The sequence below is a fragment of the Ursus arctos genome, unplaced genomic scaffold (assembly GCF_023065955.2).
Source record: "Ursus arctos isolate Adak ecotype North America unplaced genomic scaffold, UrsArc2.0 scaffold_4, whole genome shotgun sequence".
Classification (NCBI taxonomy): Eukaryota; Metazoa; Chordata; class Mammalia; order Carnivora; family Ursidae; genus Ursus; species Ursus arctos.
This window is the reverse complement of record NW_026623056.1, coordinates 81,680,806-81,702,714: the sequence shown is the minus strand read 5'-3', so window position 1 is coordinate 81,702,714 and position 21,909 is coordinate 81,680,806. Positions and strand designations below refer to the sequence as shown.

The window sequence follows — 21,909 nt, the reverse complement described above, 5'->3', positions numbered from 1 at the left end:
CTCTGCAGATGGACCTGTGCTTCAGAACAACCCTCTTCATTAGAAACTAAGCTCTCTGTATAGGATTATCGTGTGTACAGTGTCTTTATTTGGACTGCTGTTAACATACATGGATAAATAAATAAACGGGTGGCTTCTAAGCGATAGACATTTATTTCTCACATTCTGGAGGCTGGAAGTCCAAGATCAGGGTGGGAGCATGGTTGAGTTCTGGGCAGGCCAGCCCCCTGATTCAAAAACTGTGTCTCCTTGCTGTGTCCTCACTTGGCAGAAGGGGGACTAGTTAGCTCCCTGGCCTCTTTTTATAGGAGCACTAATCCGATGCAGCAAGGCCTCACCCTCATGACCTAATCACTCCCCGAAGTCCTCACCCCCTAATACCATCACACTGGGGGTTAGGATTTCAACATTTGAATTTGGGGGAGACACAAATATTCATTCCATCACAAGTGAGTTCAGTAAGCACACCGAGGGAGCGACACGGAGACTTCATTCCAGACAGCTCTTGGAGGCTGGGGGTGGGTGTGGTGTCTGACCTAAGACCAACTTACTTACGTTTTTGGCAAGAGGAGGTCAGGATGGGTAGCCTGACCCACGACGTATACAGACCTGGCACCCTGACTCCCGAGGCCACGGCTTCTCTAGAAATGCACTGGTTCCCTGCCGATAACCTAAGCGGCATCTGTTCCTTCTCCCCACCTCCCCTTACAGACCACCAGCCAGACGGAGCTGGAGAACTGGATCACGGCCATCCACTCCGCCTGCGCAGCCGCCGTCGCAAGACACCACCACAAGGAAGACACGCTCCGGCTCCTCAAGTCCGAAATCAAAAAACTGGAACAGAAGATTGATATGGATGAAAAGATGAAGAAAATGGGCGAAATGCAGCTGTCTTCAGTCACTGATTCAAAGAAGAAGAAAACCATATTAGATCAGGTAATCCTTCTTCTGTGTTTAGACTGGGGCGGGAGGGTGAGGTCTTTCAAGTCCTTCCGCTCCTTGGAATCACAGAGCGTCATCGGTTATGTCATTGTCAGCCTGTCATCCAGGCTGCTAAATTCTTTATTGTGACTGTCAGTTTCCCTCACCCATCGTTCACAGCTGATTGTTATGAGCAGAAGGGAGCAATATTACATCGAGGGAGAAACAGACGTCTAATAGAGGAGGCGTCCCGCTCCCACCAGTGGCGTGCTCCTTCTAGGGCAGCTGAGAAATGGCAAAGTCTGCAGTTTGCCTTCCCCACCTGCTCAGGTTGACGCGGAGCTCGGCTGTGGTGGGATTGCGTTCCCGACTCCGCAGTCCATTTAGAAAAGGTAGAGTGTGTTTTAAAAAATGTGCGTGTGGTTGAAGTGTATGAGCATAAGTGTCAGGAAAGATGGAGGGAGGTGACAGAGGACATTTTTGCCTTCCCAGTTGTTTTCAAGTCAGTGATAGCCGTCTAGTCATGCTATGAAACTTTGTCTTAATGTTTAGGAAATAATTATGTGAGGAAGTGAATTTAAATCATTGGAAAGATTGATGGAATGGGCCAGCTGTGGTTTCCCATGGTTCTCGCCCTCTGTTACCTGACACTGTATTTGTTGTCACTGAGGTGAAATTCACATAGTGTAAAATTACCCGTTTCAAAGTGTCCAATTCAAGCGGCATTTTGTTCATTCACTATATTGAGCCACCACAACGTCTGTCTAGTTGCCAAACAATGTCATTCACCCCAGAAGGAAACCCCGTACCTGTTAAATTGCTCCCCTCTGCTCCTGGCATTCTGCCTCAACAGACTCACCCATTTTGGACATTTTATGTAAGCGGAATTACATAATATGTGACCTTTGGTGTGTGAATTCTTTCACTTCGCGTCCTGTTTTGGGATTATCCACACTGTAGTGGATCTTTGTACATACCACAGTTTGATTATCCATTTGGCCACTGATGGACATTTGGGCTATTTCCACTTTGGCTGTTGTGAATAGTGCTGTGAACATGCATGTACGCTAACACTTTCAAGTCCAAGTAAAAAGTCGATGTCCGCCATTAATCATTATCCATATCACCGTTAACATCACTGAGCCTTCACTGTATACCAGACCCTGTACCAAGTCGTTTTCTTGCATGATGTCGTCTAAATATCACTTCAGTCTTAGGAAGTAGGTATTGCTTTGCCATTTTGAAAAATGAGGACACATATGTTGGATATACTCTGTGGTTGGAATTACATTCCAGAGCCTCAGTCTTCACCTTCTAGTGTTTTCTGCTTCCCCTACTGTACTGTCTGCCATGACCTCTTCCCAAAAGCTCCTGGTCTCATTGCCTGTGATCTTTAATTCACCTCACTTTCTTTTTTTTTTCTTTGTCTTTCTATAAGAAGTCATCTCTTGGTAAGTTCTGGAATTCTCCAGTGGTAGAAATCCTACATATTTGACGTCCTTGAGTTTCTGGCCCAGAGCTTGGAGCCGATGGGCTAGAATAGCCCACACACGTGACATCTGTAACGGGAGGACACAGAGCAACTAACATATACTTTCTGTTTACCAAACTGAATGTATGACCGTAGATCTTTGCCGCAAAAAAAAAAAAAAAAAAAACAACAAAAACGCATTATGAAAACAGTAAGATTCTAGCTGCTGTTTCCTAAGAAACTTAGCGTACCTGTTGTTCACCCTTTAGGATTATAATCAGTACCTTGAGAACATACAGATTTGTAACGTTTTTGTAGGATGAAGTTGTTAACGTTTGTTTCCTTTTACTCACCTTTTCACCACTGTAGATCTTTGTTTGGGAGCAAAATCTTGAACAGTTCCAAATGGACCTATTTCGTTACCGCTGTTACTTAGCTAGCCTCCAAGGTGGGGAACTGCCAAACCCCAAAAGGCTACTTGCTTTTGCAAGCCGACCAACGAAGGTGGCAATGGGCCGTCTTGGGATCTTTTCTGTATCATCCTTTCATGCCCTGGTGAGTAGAAGCCGAGGTGTGTTTAAGAAATATTTATCTTGACTGTTAATACTGAGCAGGACTTGACGAGAGTCTCTGAAGTGTTTTTCTAGTTTACTGCTATGTATTTTGCTAGTTTTCTGACATGTCCTCCCTCTGCGGTGGGTACAGATCTTCATTTGAATCTGTTGTGAAATTTATTACTTAAGCCTCTCTTGATGGGCCCTCAATTGTTGTCAAAAAAGATATGAATGGTATTCTCTTAACAGATCTCTGCATGTAGGGTTTGTTGATAACTCATGTCGTCTTTAGGCAGTGTCCTGGTTTTGATCGAAATACAGATTTTTTTATATTAACTTCATGGAAATGTCAAGTGGAGAACTCTCTCATACATAAATGCATTCTCTCTCTCTCTTTCACACACATGCACAAAAACATAGACACCATATAGTGAACATAGATCTCTTGGGAGATCTTCCTTCTCACTTTGTTTTTAAATATTATAATTCCAGAAATCAGTTCTTTACAGTCATAAACACCAGATGCACTGGAGGAAGGTAAAGATCTTCCATGATTTTCCAGCCCAACATATGTATTTGCTTGGGAGAGAGAATTTTCCTCTGACCTCCAGAGAGGCAGATTGTGTCGTTGTGTTGTGTGTTTGCAATCTGTAATTTTATGTACTTGCTAAATTGCGAACAGCTTTATGTACTTTTGGCTCCTTTCTTCTCAAAAATTGCTGTGCGAGTAACATGGTTTCAGCCTGTCCAAGTCAACACCCACTTAGAATGTACCGCACCTTAGCGCATTTGCTGCGGAATTAAATGTTAAGGCTCAGGTTCCAGAAACTGCTTTGGAAAACCTTAGCTGTGCTGCTCTTGGCTTGCCGTGTCAGCTGTACCCTTCAATTGAATTCAGGGCTGTAATTCAGTCAAAGGCGTTTGTATTCTTTATAAATAGATTAGCGTCATCATTCAGATAATTAGGGGTAGATTTACATTTTTAAAGAAGTCTTAAACCAATTTCTGGAGTTATTAAAACTGGCATCCTGATTTGTTCTGCTAATTACAGCTCAGCTCTTGGTCTCTCTTGGTCTCCCTGGCTACCACCTCTCCATATAGCTATTAAATCCTCCCCCCCTTTTTTTTTGTAGTGATGGGTCAACGAACTGTGAGGAAAAAGTCTTGCAAATGGTTTTCAGTTTGAGGCTCTAGGACTGTTTGAGACTTGGACACCAATTTGTAATTTGACCAAATCTCAGTTTGCCTATTCTACCAAAAAAATAAAATTATCGGGATACAAATTCTTGTTTGCCACACCGCAAGAATGTCCTAGACCGAGGTGGCATTTGTGTGAAGGGAGCTCATGATGCCAGTGATGCGGATTCCGTATTAATTCTAAGCCCCAAGCATCCAGATGGCTTTTTCCTTTTCCTGGGCTTGATGAGATTTTTTGGAAGAAAAATTTCGCTATCTACCTACAACTTATTTTCTTCAAAGCCATTGGAGCTAACTTCTCTGAAACGGGGAAGTAAGTCCCTATATTACTACCCTTCCATAATTTATCTTCAGACCATCTCATTTCCTCTACCTCAATATCTGTGATTTGTGTATGCTTTTCTTTTTGATGGGCAGGCTGTTACAGTCTGGCCAGCTCAAGATGGGAGGGTTAGTCACTTAGGCTTTTTGGTCAGTGATTTTAAAGAAAATGATTTAATTCCTTATGTGCAGCTCTCTTTCCTTTGGTTCCCCCCCCCCCCCCCAGCTGCATGTGCAGCGTGAATCTGGGTGCCCATACGTCTATATGCCCTTGCAAACTTCTCTTTTCCATGAGGGGATTCGCTTCAGACAGAACCAGTCCAGCGAGCCTGTTAGGTATCTGTTCCTGTTTGTTGCTGCGGTTCCTGTAGGAGATCCCAGGCAGGGAATTTTACAGTCTGATTTATTGGATACTTATTTTTTCCTCCTCTCCTTGTCATTTGACCCCAGGGAATTTTTTTTTTCCTTGGGATTGAAACAGGCTTCAATTTAGCCTTTGTCCAGAGTTTTTTTTTTTCTTCTTCTTTTAAGTGTGGGGGGCATGGGAGAAGGAGGTGTGAGGGCAGCCGGACTGGGGGTGGGGGGGTTGCGGGCGGGGAGATTTGGGCTACAGTTTAAGTCCCATTCACCAGGAGGGCTTCCCATAATGCTCAGTGATTTTCAGTAATTAACTGAAGGGTCCCCGCTGTATTCTTTGAAAGAAGGTTATCATTGTTCTTGTTTGCACAGATGAGCAGAATGATAGAGTAATCAGGTTCCGGCCACAAAGGGAGGCATTGTCTGGGCACAGATCATTGAGAAACTCTTGAGCTCCTGTCAACTAGTTCTTTTGCCAGCTTCCCCCCTCCCACCCCCAGATCCCTTCGCTTATTTTGGGTCATTATTGTGTTGGAGGTAGCACTTAACTTTAGCAGTTTACAAGGCCCCCAGCAGTTTGGAATAGTTACTGTGAGAACCCTCAGTGAAGGGCCCATTGGTTAAACAGACTAAACCAACTAGTCAGCCGGGAACGGAGACTATTTATGGTTGTAGAAGTTTCTCTTCCGGACTCTGTTCTTCTCGAATTGTAAACTAAGGAGTTACTGTCGTAACCACGTTATGTAGGAGCTCTGCTTTTGCTTTGTGATGCTGGTTTATTTATTTTATTCATTCAGTCAACAAATACATGTGAGGCCAGGCATATGTCAGTTATTCTCCTTATGTTTAGGGTTATTGCAGCAAACGACCCAGAGTTCTTTTCCTATTGGAGAGTATATTCGGGGGGGGGATGCATAATAAATAAGCAATTAAATAGACATGGTAGGTACAGGTATTGACGTGTGCTGGGAAGGAAGGAAACAAGTAATAATACACGTATATATATGTATATATAAACAAGTTGATTGATGGCCGTATATTTACATATGGCTGCCTGTATGTATGTGTATCTACGGATGGATTTATCTGCTCTTAAGTAGATACATAAATACGAGACCAAATGGGCATTTTTTTCCCCTCTAGGATTTTTTTTTTTTTTTTAAGATTTTTTATTTATTTATTTGACAGAGATAGAGACAGCCAGCGAGAGAGGGAACACAAGCAGGGGGAGTGGGAGAGGAAGAAGCAGGCTCATAGCGGAGGAGCCTGATGTGGGGCTCGATCCCAGAACGCCAGGATCACGCCCTGAGCCGAAGGCAGACACTTAACCGCTGTGCCACTCAGGCGCCCCTCCCTCTAGGATTTTTAACTTGAACACCACTTGTTTAGTGGTTCTTGGCCTCATTTTGTGATGATAAGCTTAACTGATCGTTGACACAGTCCTGTGAGTGTGTATGTATGTTCACATGCTTTGTTATTCCTTTTACAACTTGTGTTGACCTTTGAAAAAGTGGTGAGAATAGAGAAAAATGGTTATCTATTTAAAATAAAAATGTGCCTTTTGGTTTGTGGTTTTTGTCCCCTGTCTCAACACCTTGAGCCTAATCCTAAATTAGAACTCTTTCTGTGATGGGGCACCTGGGTGGCTCAGTCGGTTAAGCATCTCCCTTCGGCTCAGGTCGTGATCCCAGAGTCCTGGGATCGAGCCCCGCATCGGGCTCCCTGCTCCACTGGGAGCCTGCTTCTTCCTGTCCCACTCCCCCTGCTTGTGTTCCCTCTCTCGCTGGCTGTCTCTCTCTCTGTCAAATAAATAAATAAAATCTTTAAAAAAACAAAAAACTCTTTCTGTGATGCGGTCTTGGACGTGGCATTTTTATCTGCCTGGACCTGGGTTTACTTCTTTGCCAAGCTGGGAACACACAAGACCTCCTCTGCCTGTTTTCATTTGGGACCAAGATCTTCCCCCTGATACCCATGCAGAGAAGCTGTTTGGATTCCTGTTTTTAGTATCTTGGCCAGTCTGCTCATTCCAGAGTACTTAAAAGCCCAGAGAGGTGTATCCTTCTAAGCACCGTGCTGATGGCTGGGGAGCCCCTGATGTTACCCAACAGTGTTTGATCCCCAAGACCTGCTGCCAGTTGGCAGCCATCACGCTGGGAGTGGCCCGTGTGGGAATCCGTGACAAGGAGGTTCCAAGACTCATCTCCAGCAACAAAGAATGGGTGGGGAGGTTTCATTTCAAGTCTGACTGGCCGTACCTCCTGGCACTCCCTTATTTGAAAGGAAAGCCTGTGGGTGGCCTAGTGAGACCTCCTGGCAGAAGTTCCCTGAAGCTCCTGGGACTTTGCTTATACCCCGTAGGACGCACTCAGGCATGAATGTGTGCCTGGGAAAGTGTGGAGTCCTCACGGAGATGTAGTGTCTACTTGAGCCCTGGTCCCAGAGGCGGGTTTAAACTTGGGGTGATGCCCTCAGAAATATTTGTCCGGGCTGCTGGCATCTTGCAAATATCTCAACAGAATTTAGCTTCCCTTGATTTGTTTGTTCATTTTTTTAATAAAACAAAATTTTTATTCCCCCTTTGCCTAAACATAGGACATATAAGTCTAATAAGGTGGCTTTACCATGTTCATGGACCCAGGTCCCTTCCATCTGGTTGTTCTGCCATCCTTGGAAACGGTTCTGTCTGAATGTCCTAGACTAGCTAGTTAGCATATGGCCCTTCCTTTGTCGAGAAAGAGGGAAGTGAAGGATAAGGGGAAATCTCCCACCTCTCGAGGATGGTTCTGGGAGGTTGCAAAGAGCCCTGCTGCTCATCTCCCATTGACCAGAACTTAGCCACAAGCGCATGTCCTGCTGCAAAGGAAAATAAGTCAACTTTGGGTGGCCATGAGCTACCCGGGGGGTTTCTCTGACTCAGGTAGAGGGAGAATGATACTGGGGGGCCACTATCACTTCCCTAAGAAGGGAATTGTGTGATTCTGAGAAAATTAGTGGAAGAACTGGTGAATTTAGGTTTTTCACGTGGAATCACAGGAACCGACATGTATCGTTTGCGCTGTTTGGGCACCATTTTTCTAGAATGTAGAAACAGCTCTGTAGCTATTGGAGAGAACCTCAAGATAGCATGGTTAGTTTAACTGGCTGCTCGAGTTCAATCCTGTGACCAGAAGGGCACCTACTTCTTGGAAACAGAACCTATACATTCTGTGACTATTTTACATATTACTCTTTTTCCCGGTGATTTCAGACAGTGATTGAGTTTGCCAACTTTTCAGTTATATTTTAAATCCATGAAGAGCCCTCAACATCCCAATGTGTAGGAGTTAGACATGAAATGCTTTAGCAGTGGGATCCATGTTGGCTTTTTTTTTTTTTTTAATTTCTATGAATTTGAAGATCTAATTGGCTTTATTAAGTAATTCACGAATTGGGCAGCATCGCACCCAGCAAGTGGAGAGCCGCTCCCTGGAGGCGCGATTCGTGGGGACCCCGAGGAGCAGGCGAGTGGTCCTGACACCTGTCTCTCGTCGATGTCCTCAGGTGGCAGCTCGCACTGGTGAGACCGGAGTGAGACGTCGTACTCAGGCCATGTCCAGATCTGCAAGCAAGCGAAGGAGCAGGTTTTCTTCCCTTTGGGGTCTGGACACTACCTCCAAAAAGAAGCAGGGGCGCCCCAGCATCAATCAGGTAGGCTGCCGCGGCCAGCTCACGTTGGGCTTTTGTGCGAGCATGTGCGTGTGTCTTTGTGGATACGGGTTGTTGTTTCAAATCAGGTAGTTGACACAAAGAAGTTGGTGGCGCTGGACACTTTTAGTAGATAATGCGTACTCCTGACTTTGAACTCTGCCATTAGTCCATCACCAAGCTGCAGTCTCCCCACCGGCAGCCTTTCCAAACCCTGGTTAATTATAGACCTCCGCAAGTGCACAATTCATCCTGAGTCTTCAGAAAAAAGCAGGGCTTGTTGATGAAGCCAAGTGGGCACCTGAGCACAAGAGTTTTTTAAGCTGCCTCTGGCGCGGGATCAGAGGCAGCCTCCAGGGAAATTGGATGGTTTCTTTGCCCTTGACTCTTTGGGGTTGGCATTAAATGGGCAGCTCCTCTGCCTTCCACCCAGATGCTGGGGCCCGCAGGGGATCTCAGTACGTGGTGAATGGCACCACCAAGAGCGGTGTGGGGTCGGGCCTGTGTCGCCAGATGCGGGGGCCTTGTCCCTTTTACCCCTTCTCGCCCAGAACGCCATCCTGCTAGAGTCACGTCTAGGAACCTGTCCCCATTGTCATTGTCATCCTCCTCCGTTGGCTTTGTGAAACGAGTGTCTCGGGGCTCAGGTTTTAGAGACTGAAGGAACACGGGTGTTGGTGTTTTCAGGAGAAGGAGAGTGTTGGATCCATGGATGATGGTGGCTGCAAAGTGAGGCACTGAGCATTTTGGAGGTCACGGCTAGGGTTCCGAATTTGACCTGTTTGCTCTGTGCAGTTATGCAAAGTGAGAGGCCAGTTGACCGACTTGCTAAAAAGAGGCCTCAGTATTTCTGACAATTCCAGCCGTTAGTTTGCTTAAGAACTGAAATTTAAAAGAGACATTAATCCTGAAAACTGATGTTCCTCGTTCTTAACTGACCACTATGCTCACCATTCAAATGTAGGTTGTCTGTATTCTTGATGGAATTTGCAGGAGACCAGGTGAGCATATGGTAAGGTAGCTTGGACCGAGCAATCGTGCGGTGTGTTCTGTGGTCTTTGGAGAAGGCGAAACATCAAGGTTGTTACCAGGGGGTTTACTTCTGTGTAAATCCGAAGAAGTTTAGAGGAAAGCCCTTCATTCTTTTTTTTTAAGATTTTATTTATTTATTTGAGGGAGAGAGTGAGCGAGAGAGAAGGAGTAGGGGGAGAGGCAGAGGGGAAAGGGAGAAGCAGACTCCCCACTGAGCAGGGATGAGGGACTCGATCCCGGGACCCTGGGGTCATGACCTGAGCCGAAGGCAGACGCTTAACCGACTGAGCCACCCAGGCGCCCTGGTAAGTCATTATTTCATCCTCAGAATCACACAAGAGACTTGGTGGCTCTTGCTTAAACTCACAGGAAGGGGCCATTCAGAGTCAGAACTCCCCTCTCCGTTTGGGAGGTGGTGGTGTTTTTGTGTGCAATGGTAGGTGACTCAGACCACCACTAAAATAGATGCCAGGACTTCGCAGTTGGCAAGTTCATTTGAACTTCTTTTCTATCAAAAACCTTGGTTCACGTGGTTCTCCTTTATCGGTGCCAGGTTATGTTATAGTCCGGTTGCTGCTGACGTGGGCTACTCGAGTTAACAGAAGCCAAGAGAATGTTTTAACATATTTCAAAAATCAAAGGGTGATGCAACGTTTTATAAGCAATTCTTGTTGCTGTCTCTTAAAGTAAGGGTTTAAGAAAGCTTCTTGGTTTGCCATAAGCACACCCAACAGGAATTGACTTACTAATTCAGTACTTTGAAACGGACACAAAATTGTCTGTTTCTATCAATCTCATTTGCATCGGGAGAAAGGCTTTTTCTTTTTTTTTTTTAATTTTTTTTTTTTTTTAAGATTTTATTTATTTTTGTGACAGAGAGACAGCCAGCGAGAGAGGGAACACAGCAGGGGGAGTGGGAGAGGAAGAAGCAGGCTCATAGCGGAGGAGCCCGATGTGGGACTCGATCCCGGTATGCCGGGATCACGCCCTGAGCCGAAGGCAGACGCTTTAACGACTGTGCTACCCAGGCGCCCCTAGAAAGGCTTTTTCTTAATCGTCTGGGTTATCCTGACAGTACCTGATTGGTTTAGAGCCAATATAGGTAATTTCTCCTGTCTACATGTTTAGATTTTGACTACTTAGTAGAATTCATTTAATTTCAAAGAACAGACGAATTTCTGCTTTTTAAATTAAAAAAAAAAAAAACTTTTCTGTGGTGTTGTGGAAAGTACTAGAAATGTATGCTTTCAGTTTCTACTCCACAGAGTATGAAAAGTTAATTATTGATAAATACTTGATCGTGTCTAGGAGGGAATTGCTGAAACTCTTCAGTGTGAACAAACTGGCTCATTGCTTTTGCAAGCGTATTGTCTTTAAATCTAAATGACTTACCCAGATCTAAAAGCTAACTTTTTCTTTTCTTCTAATTTTTTTTTTTGAGTTGTCAAAGATATGGGAAGTGATCCAGTTAGAGGAACATGTTTTTCATGGTCTGCCACCATGAATTATGTTCCCTATTTATGGATCTGATAGAGGAGTATCTGGAAGCTTCTGCAAGGTTTTCTAAGAGCCGTGTCCATTTTCCATCCCCCTTCCCATGCTTCCTTTGCCCTCCCGCCCAAGGTTCTTTCTAAGATGACCCTTTTGTACACGCAGGTGTTCGGTGAGGGAACTGACGCTGTAAAGAAATCTTTAGAGGGAATATTTGATGACACTGTTCCGGATGGCAAGGTAAAAATAAACACATTCCTTTTCTAAAAGTACTGCAAATGTATCAGCCTCACACAATTCAGTGGTTTCTTGGGATCCTAAAATTAAGTGGACTGTTAAATACCGAAATGATCAGATCTTCCAAGTTATGTAACAGGTCAGTAAAAGATGGAAAAGCATTTTATGTTTAAAACTTGCTAACACTAAGAACATACTCCTGCTGACATCACATCTCAATACTTATCATTTGGGTGTGTAATTTCCCATTTACAATTTAAGACAAAATTTGGGTTCTGGGGAGCTGAGTATTTTGTCATTGCCGATCCTTTTATATCCAGTTTTCATTCCCAAGAAGTGAGTTCTTACTGCCCTCCCTCTCTGCCCACACATGCTGTTTTGTTCCCATTAATTTCAAAGAACTGTTCCGATGGTATATTCTTAAAAAAAAAAATGCATTTGCCTCCTGAAGACAAGTATTCAATTAAAGATTCACAGACTTGTTCCAACCTTGTGCTTGGATTTAAAAGGGGTTGTCAAACTGCTCTGATTGAAAGCCCATAAAGAATATTGATTTTTTTTTTCCTGGGCCACTTTTTTGAGCCTCTAAATGAATGGATATCCCGAGTTTTAAAGACCCTAGTAGTGCTACCAGCAACCTCTTTGTTCGGGGGGTTCTGATGTTGATAATGCGACCTTGGAATGATCCCCTGGTTCTTGGACTCGGAATCAATATGACAGAGAGTTCAGCCCTCGGTTGCCATGCAACCAAGCAGTGGCGGTCATCAGCAGCACAGCCCCGCGTTCTAGATGCAGCCGGGCCTCTGAAACCAGAGTGCGATGGGGAGTTCGGGCCATTGGAGGGGGAGGAGAGACGAGTGGCCACAGGCAGGCCTTTTCTCACTTTTGTACTTGGCCTACCCCTGGATTATGTCATCGTGGGTGCAGAGGCAGCTGTCCTTGGAAATACCCATCCACGGCGCACTCTTTGAAAAACTCTCTCACTCTCTGATGAGATCTGGTATCATTAAATCACTGTACCTCCGTGCAATCCAAGCACAGTTTTCGATGTTAATGAAGCCATTTCTGAAGTTAGGTAACTCATCTTGCATACTATTATTAGTTCACTTTTAATGTTGGGATATCCTCTCCAGGCACACAGATCCTGGAACCTGCAAATGTTTTTCCTTTGGATTTCTGTGTCTCTTTTGTTTTTCCGTTTCTCGGAGACACTTCTTTATTCCACTTCTTGGCTGGAATGCCTTGATCTCAAAGAGCAGTTTAGATGCAAAACTTGGGCCGATCCAGTGCTAAGGGGCATTTATTTAACATGGTGTGTGGGGACAGTAGGAAGATTCCAATTTTAGTTAATGGGATTTAGCCAAGTTGATTGCTTTTTGCCAATCCTTCCTTGGGGTTCAGTTTATTTGCACAAGCGACATCATTCAAAGCCAGAGCTGAAATCGTTTTCTTACAAAAATATGTCCCCCATTCTAGGATTTGTTCTTTTTATGAATGGAAGTTGTTATGTTACCACCTCTCAGCCTTTGTTTGGAAATTTGTTTCTTCTTATAATTTGCTAATACCAGCCTTGTTCTTGGTAACCTATAGATATGTATTTACTGATGGGTGGCTTGGTTTTAAAACCAATAATCAAGTTTTATCAAAGCACATCTTGCCCATCAGTATTCTTTCTGCATTGCTGAAATCTGACATCATTCTTTGTTTGCTTATTTCAAAGAGATTGGGCTTCTATTTCATTGCTATGGAGTGTTTTAGCTGCTCATGCTGAGATTAACCCAGCTGCTAAATGCGTACATAAGACATGTCTTCTCCCATCCTTACAAACTTGTTGCTACTCCCTGGCCCTCAGGCAGAGTGGTGGAGAGGATGCAGTGTGGCAACAGCCTAAAAAGGCCAGAAAGCTCATGCCTCGAGGTTCTCTGAACCTCATCTGGGAAATGGAGCTGTCTCCCTCCTGGAACTGTGCTGGTCAAATGCAAGCACAGAGAAGATGCTCCCTGTAAATATGAGAGCTGGAGCGTCATCTTTTCTCTAAAAATATCCTTGGGGCCTCATTGTTGCCTTTGAAACATAGAACTCACACAGTAGATATTCTTGCTGTGGGAAATCCCTGCTCTAAATAGAGGCGGGTTGGTGGAAGAAATCAGAGCAAGAAAACTGAGCTGAGTGGGTCATCCCTTTCTTTCTTTCTTCCAAATTTCGGTGCCCACTCACTCACACACTGCCCACCCGTGGATGCTGTGGACCAGGTCTAAGAAACTGTGTCTAAGGACTCTCTCCTTCCTCCATTAAAGCTCTTCTCTCAGTAGTTTCTTCCTGTCTCTGAATATTCCCCTCTCTCCTTAACCAGTGCTACCATTTCTGCTCACCAGGACCATGTTCATGGGAACAATTAATCCCTGTATACAATCTGGGGATCTAAGATAGCAAAGCCTGACTATTATTGCCTCGCTAACTTTATTTCTTACCGTAGAGGGAAAAAGAAATGGTCTTGCCCAGTGTCCACCAGCACAATCCTGACTGTGACATTTGGGTCCATGAGTATTTCACTCCGTCCTGGTTCTGTCTGCCAAATAATCAGCCAGCCCTCACAGTCGTCCGGCCCGGGGACACTGCCCGGGACACCCTGGAGCTGATCTGCAAGGTAGGAGAGTACTTGGGGTCGTTTCCTTGAGAGGAGCAGAGGGGGCTGGAGGAGTCTTCCAGGGCACACATGGAATTGAGGGGCGTGCGGGAGGGGAGGGCATTCCCAGTGTACCTCCATTTCCTCTCAGAGAAGCTTCGGATTCCTTTGTGATCGTAACGCATAATAAGCACAAGTGAATTCTCTGGCTTTGGGAGGAGGGGGGATTCTTTTTAAGTAGCTTCTTTCAATATGTGTATTTGATTGGTAATAAGTGTATCACGTGCGCATTGCAAACATTTTAGAAAATTTGGGTGAAGAACAAAGCAAGTGAAACCCACTCTTACAGGATCTAGAAGTAATGCTGGCGTCTAGAAACAGGCTGGCGTTTACCTTCCCTTCGGATTTCTGCACACACACACACACACACACACACATTCAATGGTATCTTGCGTGTGGGGTGTGTAACTTGCTTTTTGACAGCGGCTGCCACACCATGGCATCTGGGGAGGGAAAAGCTGGAAGAAATATGTTTGACCTCCATGATGGGAAACTCCCTTTCCTATAAAACACAGCATTCGCCTCTTTGTGTGTGTGTGTGTTTGACAAATGCCTGAGCTCACTTTCTCTGCTTTCACTTTAAGCTGAGAAACTTCCTAATCTTTTTCAAGGTCAACATGGTGTTATTTTTTTCGCCCCTGACGGGTAGCCAGATGAAGTCCCTTGAGTGAGGGAAGCAAAAGAAGAAAAAAAGAGCTTTTCTCATGGGCCTGTTTTTACTTTCACACAATTGATAGCACTAACAGTTCTATTTAGTAGTCCTATCAACTGTGAGAGAGAACTGACGCCCTCCCCATTATACAGTTGGAGAAGGTGAGGCCCAGAGAGCTGTAGCTCCTGGCCTGGAGTTCACATCGCAGTTGGTTGCAAAGGAGGGACTGAACCCACATCCACCTGGCTGCTCAAAGCCTGGGTGTGTCCTCCTGCTCAGTGATCAGGAAGGATGGTACATCAGGGTCAGAAGAATCTAGAACATAGTCTTTAGACAGTGTGATGGTTTTCCCCGGGGCCACGAAAGGGGCAAGCACAGACCTTTCTGGCATAATTTTGCCCTGGAACAAGTTGGATGGAGACAATGACATTCTGAGGACCTCCTCACTCAACACAATGGTTTATAAACACTGCCTAACTTTCACTCCTTGAGCAAGTTACCTCAATGCTGTATGTAACCCTACAATCAGCAATTTTTGAATTTGTTAAAGAAAACAAATCACTAGGGCCTTTGTAAAGAAAAAAATATGGCTCTTTCTATGAGTGGGAGAAATGAAACAGTCTGGCTCAAATAAGCCTTATGTGCAAGAAATGTAGAAGGACCATTTGTTTCGGGACAAAGCTAAAAGCAGCCCCCACATAGGTGTTAAAAATAAATGATACTCTGTTACATGCTTTGAATCCTTCATGGACGTGAATTCTAGCTTTTTGAAGATAATGGTATTTCTGTTCACATTTTTCATTTTAATTACTTAACAAAATTGGCCTATTGAGGATTTCTGCATTCTTTTATTTATAGATTAGCACGATTCTTTAGAGACCCATTAATATTCTGCAGAGCTGTGGGAGTTATTCTCAGAACTGCGGCTGAAGGTGTCAAAAGTAGGACTCTGGTGCTTTTTTTTTTTTTTAATAAGCCAAACTCTGGAGGGTCCTTCTTTGGGATGGCATTGCTTTAGTGCCTCCTGTATCCATCAGCCTAGACACAATTAGGGACGGGAGGGTAGGTCACAGTTTTGCAGTGACCATTGATTGGTGGAAAATTGAACAGTGAGTGGGGAAAATAGTGATGGGCCCAATTTTAGGTACTTTTCAAGTGGTTGCCTTGATAGAAACCCAAGGAATGAAGAATAGTATTGTCACGGCAACTAGAGACAGTCTTTGGATAGATAGTTGGACCTGTCCCCATGTAAAGTGTCTATTTCTGTCACTCGAAAGGCTTTTGATGGCATCATGAGGACACAGATCCCTTTCTCTAACCACAGAAGGTCATCCTGCCCAATTTTCCTTGGATGCTCGGCTCTTTTTCCCTGAATGTAGAAATAAAGACAAAAACAACATGGTGTGGGACAAGCTTAAGTGTCACGAGTTTAAAAATGGAAAACTTTTGTGTGCACTTTAAGAAATTGATGTTCTCTGGAAAAGCACCCATGCAGGATAAATTATATAGTGTGCCGAGAGCCAGGTGCCTTCTAAAGCTGGCTTCTTCTTTGGAAAACACTTTATTGTAATTAGCGGAGCCAGTTTTATTCTTAAGAGGGAAAGAGATAATGGGGAAACAGTGCCACATATTATTAATGATCTAATTAATGGTGAGTGGTTGTTTTTTTTTTTTTTCCTCTTGGAGGAGGGACTGAAAAAAAAAGGTGATTGTCAGAATGTCTGTCTTTTATTTCTTTATTGTTATTCTCAATGTTGGTGATGGATGGTTTTTCTAATATTTAATAATCAATCTCTTTCTTCTGTCTCTTGCATTCAGCTCATTCTCTTTCCTATTCTATCTGACCCACATCATTTCCCATCAGTTTGTCATCTGCCATCCGAGCACCAGTCAAGTTCTGGTAGAGTAAATGTTTCAAGATCTACATTTCATGTACAGTTCATGTTATGGATGTTACGAAAAAGATTGTTGCTAAATATAGCAGGTAAACCACAGTGGCCTATGGGTTTTTGATACAGTCTCATCACTGCAATTACCAAAATAATTGCAAAAAAATTCATTCGTCCATAACTCACTGATATAATTCACGTGTGGCCCTGGGACGAATTTTATTTCATGCCATGCCTATGTTGGCTTATGACTTTGATTATTCTAATAACCATTGGCTTTTAAAAAAAATAAAGGTCACCTTGAAGGGGAGGATAAATATTTTTGGAAATTTCACAGTAGCACGTACGTGTGTGTGTGTGTGTGCATGGATTTCTGTATGTGGTAACTGCATGCTTTTATGTTTCCCTGAGAGGTTGGACCAAAATGGAAGAGCAAACCCATGTGGATTGAAAGATCACATTATTATCTGTTATAACTGGCTCAGACTATTTACTGAAAAAAAAAAAAAGCTGCATTGTGTTTTACTCTTTCATCCTTTGACGTAGATGCAAATTAAAAAAAATATGCCAGCTAAACTGATACTTGTTCTATGGTAATATTTATCTTCGGGTATTACTTGTGGCTACATGGCCTCAAAATGAATGAAATGCTGTCTAAGTAACTTAAGTGAATGCATGTTGGCAAACAAATTGGTACCGCTTAAATTTTTCCCTCGCTGAATTTCTCTTGAGTTAGGAAGCTTTCTCTTGAATGTTTTACTAGTCTACAGCAGGCCAAATATTTAGAATTGTGATGTTAAAATATTCATTGATGTTTGGAATTCTTTTTGCACAAAGATGTATTGTGAACATGGTGATTTGCTCGCCCTGCTTTGGTATTGACTTGCAGATATTTGGGGAGCATAAAATTCTTCTTGAGAGTTCTGATGGTCTGATTTAATTCATTAGTTAATTCATTAGGATTTTGCCTTTATGTTGGAGCAGCCATGACTAGTGAGGGCTTGTAATTGAGACATATTTACCAAAATGATAGACACTCTGGTATATGGATCCAATGTCCCATTTTTAGGGTAACTGTTTACTCACCCGTCTAAGAGCGCCTAGGTTACAAGTAAGACCATTAAAAATTTTGTTCGTTGCACGTGCCATTTTTATTTTTCAAAATCATCAAGACGTTATTGTAACTTCACGAAGAAGACGGTGGTGGAGGGGAGGGTGGCGAGAATCAGCCTCATTATCTTTGTTGTATTTATCGCTCTTTGGTTGTCTTTGCCGTGCTCCTTTAAGTGAGGTACCTCGCCAGCTGTCGTTTGTCATTCTCTGTACATCTGTATAATTGTTTCAGCACAGTAACATTTAAGGTGTGATGAGAATCTCCAGTCTTCACCAGGACCATCTTAAGATCTCTGGTGCCTGACACTGGGCCGTCTGTCTCTCACACTAAGGGTTCAGGAACCAGAAGCTTCTTAGGTGAGGTTGCTGTTCGGGTCCAACTTCCACAAGACTGTCAGTTTCAGTGGCAGCCTCGTTGGGAGTATCCGCAAAGCGTTTATTAAAGATGACAGTAAGGTTGCCAAGTAGATTTGTTCCTGTTAACCAAGACCCTATGGAGTTTCATTTCTCTTTCCTTCCCACCTCAGCCAGAAACAGATGGTGAACCACAATTTTTTCTTCTTCTTAAAGATTTCAGTGAGGACCTAGGTAGGTGGGAAGCATTTGTAGCTTCTATCTCTAGAGGGAAACTTTTCTGATCCTATTACCCTAAATATTATTATTTTGTTGTTTGTCTCAGCAGCTCTCCCACAAGCAATAGATAGCATACTTTAAAACTTGCCTGTTTTACACTTCTCTGGATTACCCGGGCACTCTTATTATCTTAGACACCAACCATCTGGGTCTGTGAGACACTGAGCATTTGATCTCCAATACAGATGGAGCTGAAAGCCAGGTACACAGGAATGTGTTGGCTCAGTGGTGCCTGTGATCACACAGGGGGATTCAGACCATCACTTGACTCCAGAGAGGATGCAGGTTGGGGGTTCCTAAGAGTTACTGGTAGAAAACTTCTTTATCATTCTGCTGGGTGTTCAGAACGAACTCATTTGCACTCTCTGGAAATGTGCTTTTGTAATAACGCAGGATGCCTATCTTGCATGTGTATTTATGTAATAAGCAAAGCCGCCCCCGCCCCCCTTCCATTTCCTGCACACCCCTTCCCCACGGCCACACACACTCCCGAAGCTGCATTTGTGTCTTATTAATTTCTGTACCTGCCGTGCTTCTCACAGTGTCCGGCACACTAGAGAGTTGGTTAGATGTGATTGAATGACTATTATTGGAATAATTGTTGGCATGATCTTAGTTTGGCCTTTCAAATGTTTTTTTTTTTTTTTTAAGATTTTTTATTTATTTATTCGACAGAGATAGAGACAGCCAGCGAGAGAGGGAACACAAGCAGGGGGAGTGGGAGAGGAAGAAGCAGGCTCACAGCGGAGGAGCCTGACGTGGGGCTCGATCCCATAACGCCGGGATCACACCCTGAGCCGAAGGCAGACGCTTAACCGCTGTGCTACCCAGGCGCCCCATGGCCTTTCAAATGTTTTTGGGGGGTGGGTAGGGTAAGCAGAAAGAGGATGAAAGCAATGCAAAATCGATTTCACTTATATTGAAATAATTCTCACCAGTGGAGCTTTTAGTGGGAAGAGATTTTATATTTATGAAAAATTTCAAACTTATGTAAGAGTAGATAATCACGTCATAAACTCCTGTGTATCTATCCCCAAGGTTCTGTGATTACCGAATTATGTTTCATCTGTTTACTAACTCCCTTTCACCCCCCCTGCTCTGGATTATTTTGGAAGCAAATTGCAGACATCATATCTGTATCTCCTAGTACTTTAGGATGAATCTCTAAAAGATAAGAATGCTTTAAAAAAAAAATGACTCGATTTAAACCTTTTGTAACAATACATTTTCAGGCTGCCGTGTAACTTTCAAGGAGGATTTTCTTACTTTTTTCTCTGCATCTTCTTGAATGTAGACTCAGGATTATTTATAAAACCAAGTTGCCACTATAGCTTTCCCCCCCCACAACGTTAAATCGAGAATGACTTTCTAGAGGGGACAAATCAGTTGACCCGTTCTGGACCAAAGGAGAAGGCCTGGAAATTTCAATCCTTAACTATTTTAGAATTGTTTTCTTTGGGCAAGTCATTCAGTGTGTTTCCAAAGCTGGATCTTTGCCCGTCTACACTGCCCCCGGAGGGAGTCTCACTCGGGGTGTATATAAATAAGACTGAAATCCAAATGCCTTGTCTTCACACTGACTCGCCTGCAAATGAACTGTTAACAACTGTCCCGTGTCCCCATGTGGTTAGAAAAACAACTCTGCCAGGGCACAGCTTTCTTCTGTCACTGGGAATACTTCCTTGCCTTTCTGTGACTTTCCTTCTTTAATCTCCTTTGTATGTTTGGAATTATGTGGAAGGGCCTCTTTGAACTGATGGGTTTTGTTGCAAAACCAGTGTTAAAGAGTATGACTCAGATAAGCAGAAGTGAAGATGTGACTCAGTTATTTCCATTTAATCATTAGCTATCCATGGAATATTATTCATCTGGTCAATGAAAATGCTTTTAAAGTTTACGTGTTAGATGTAAACCTTCTAAGAGGTATAGAAACCTTACCCCCTGCGCAGTGAGAAATCTCTAGAATTCCCGGGGGATACATGGTACTATGTCAGTGGCGTGCTAATTACTCCTGTTTACTACTGAACAGACATTGTCTTTTCTTTTTCCTTTCTTTTGTCCCAGACACATCAGCTGGATCATTCTGCTCATTACCTGCGCCTGAAATTTCTAATAGAAAACAAAATGCAACACTACGTTCCGAAGCCTGAGGAGGACATTTATGAGCTGGTAATGTTTATGACTGTTATCCAAGTACATTCTGTGGGAGATTATTTTTAAATTATATGTGTGCTCGTGCTAATTGTGGCTGGTGAAGTGGAACGAATTCTAAAATAAATGAGCCTCATTCAGAGCTCTACAGTTTGTGAAGACGGCCTTACTTATCACAATGTGTCTGCCGAGCAGAAATGCCACCTTTATTTATGCAAGGAGCGAGGCCGTGCGATCGTGAAAAATTGATATCCAGAGTCGACTCTCAGAATTTTAGCTGCTATTCCTAGCTTTCCTTGCAGCTTTGGCAGTCCTTTGTTTTAAATTGGTGACTCAAAGATCAGCTAGCTGTGGTCAGAAGAAAAGGACTAGCTCCAGTGTTGAGTGACTTCTACCTGCATATTGAAATCGTTGCGTCGAATCCTGTGGGGGTGAAAAAGCCACCATGTGATTCTGTGTCCCAGTCTTTTGTAACTGTTCTTGTACCGATTCCTGGGGACACTTATGTATGTTTGAGTTTCATTATGGGACTTGGGTTCTAAACTAGAGCTGGGTTTTACATTAGCCCTACTGCTTACTCACTTTGTGGTATCAGCGAAAAATGAGGTGCTAATACAGTTGACCCTTGAACAGTGCAGGGGTTAGGGGCGTCAACTGCCTGCACTGTCAAAAATTCGAGTATAATTTTTGACTCCCCCCCCAAACCGAACTGCGCATAGCCTACTGTTGACTGGAAGTCTCACCGACAGCATTAACAGTCCGTTAACACGCAGTTGGTATGTTATAACGCATTATGTACCGTATTCATACAATAAAGTAAGCTGGAGAAAAGAAAATGTTATTAAGAAAGTCAAAGGAAGAGGGGCGGGCGCCTGGGTGACTCAGTTGGTTAAGTGTCTGACTTCGGTTCAGGTCATGATCTCAGGGTCCTTGGATCGAGCCCTGCATTGGGGCTCCCTGCTCAGCAGGGAGTCTGTTTGTCCCTCTCCCTCTACTGCCCCCCCCCCCCGCTTGGCTTCTCTCTCTCTTTCTCTCTCAAATAAATAAATAAAACCTTAAAGAAAAAGTCATAAGGAAGAGAAAATACATTTGCAGCTCTGCAAAAAATGTATGTAAAAATGGACCCATACAGTTCAAACCCACGTTGTTCAAGAGTCAGCTGTGCGTCATTTCTAGGATTTTGCCAAGATTAGAGGTCACGGTGTACTTAATAGATGCTCAGTAAAAGTGGTCGTAGCAACAAGGCAGCGACAAGTTCCTTTTTTGTTGGCCGAGTGATATGTTTTTCAGTTCCAGGAAAGAGACATTCGGGGAGCAAGGCGCCTCTATCTTGGAACTCGTTCTTCTCTCTCTGCACTTAGTCATTCCTCTGGGGGCCACCGAGCTGCTTGCCACGGATACGTGAATGATAACTTCAGACGTGGTTGCACCACAGAAAGCAGAACTGGAAACTTAAACCCTAAACCCCAGTGGTCTCCCTCTGAAAAGGAGAAGCGTGGTTTAGAATTTTGTAGGGA

The 21,909-nt window shown here is 43.6% G+C and overlaps 1 protein-coding gene across 3 annotated transcripts in view; it reads left to right on the top strand.

Moving 5' to 3' along the window:
- Positions 1-21,909, top strand: part of TIAM1 (TIAM Rac1 associated GEF 1) — a 466,206-nt gene that overhangs the window by 370,001 nt on the left and 74,296 nt on the right. For all 3 annotated transcript variants that reach the window (XM_057306891.1, XM_057306890.1, XM_048214774.2), the window contains 6 exons: positions 712-936; positions 2,762-2,947; positions 8,365-8,511; positions 11,197-11,271; positions 13,745-13,915; positions 20,306-20,410. In XM_057306891.1, the coding sequence (XP_057162874.1) occupies positions 712-936; positions 2,762-2,947; positions 8,365-8,511; positions 11,197-11,271; positions 13,745-13,915; positions 20,306-20,410 (909 nt within the window). The remainder of the gene's footprint in view (positions 1-711; positions 937-2,761; positions 2,948-8,364; positions 8,512-11,196; positions 11,272-13,744; positions 13,916-20,305; positions 20,411-21,909) is intronic.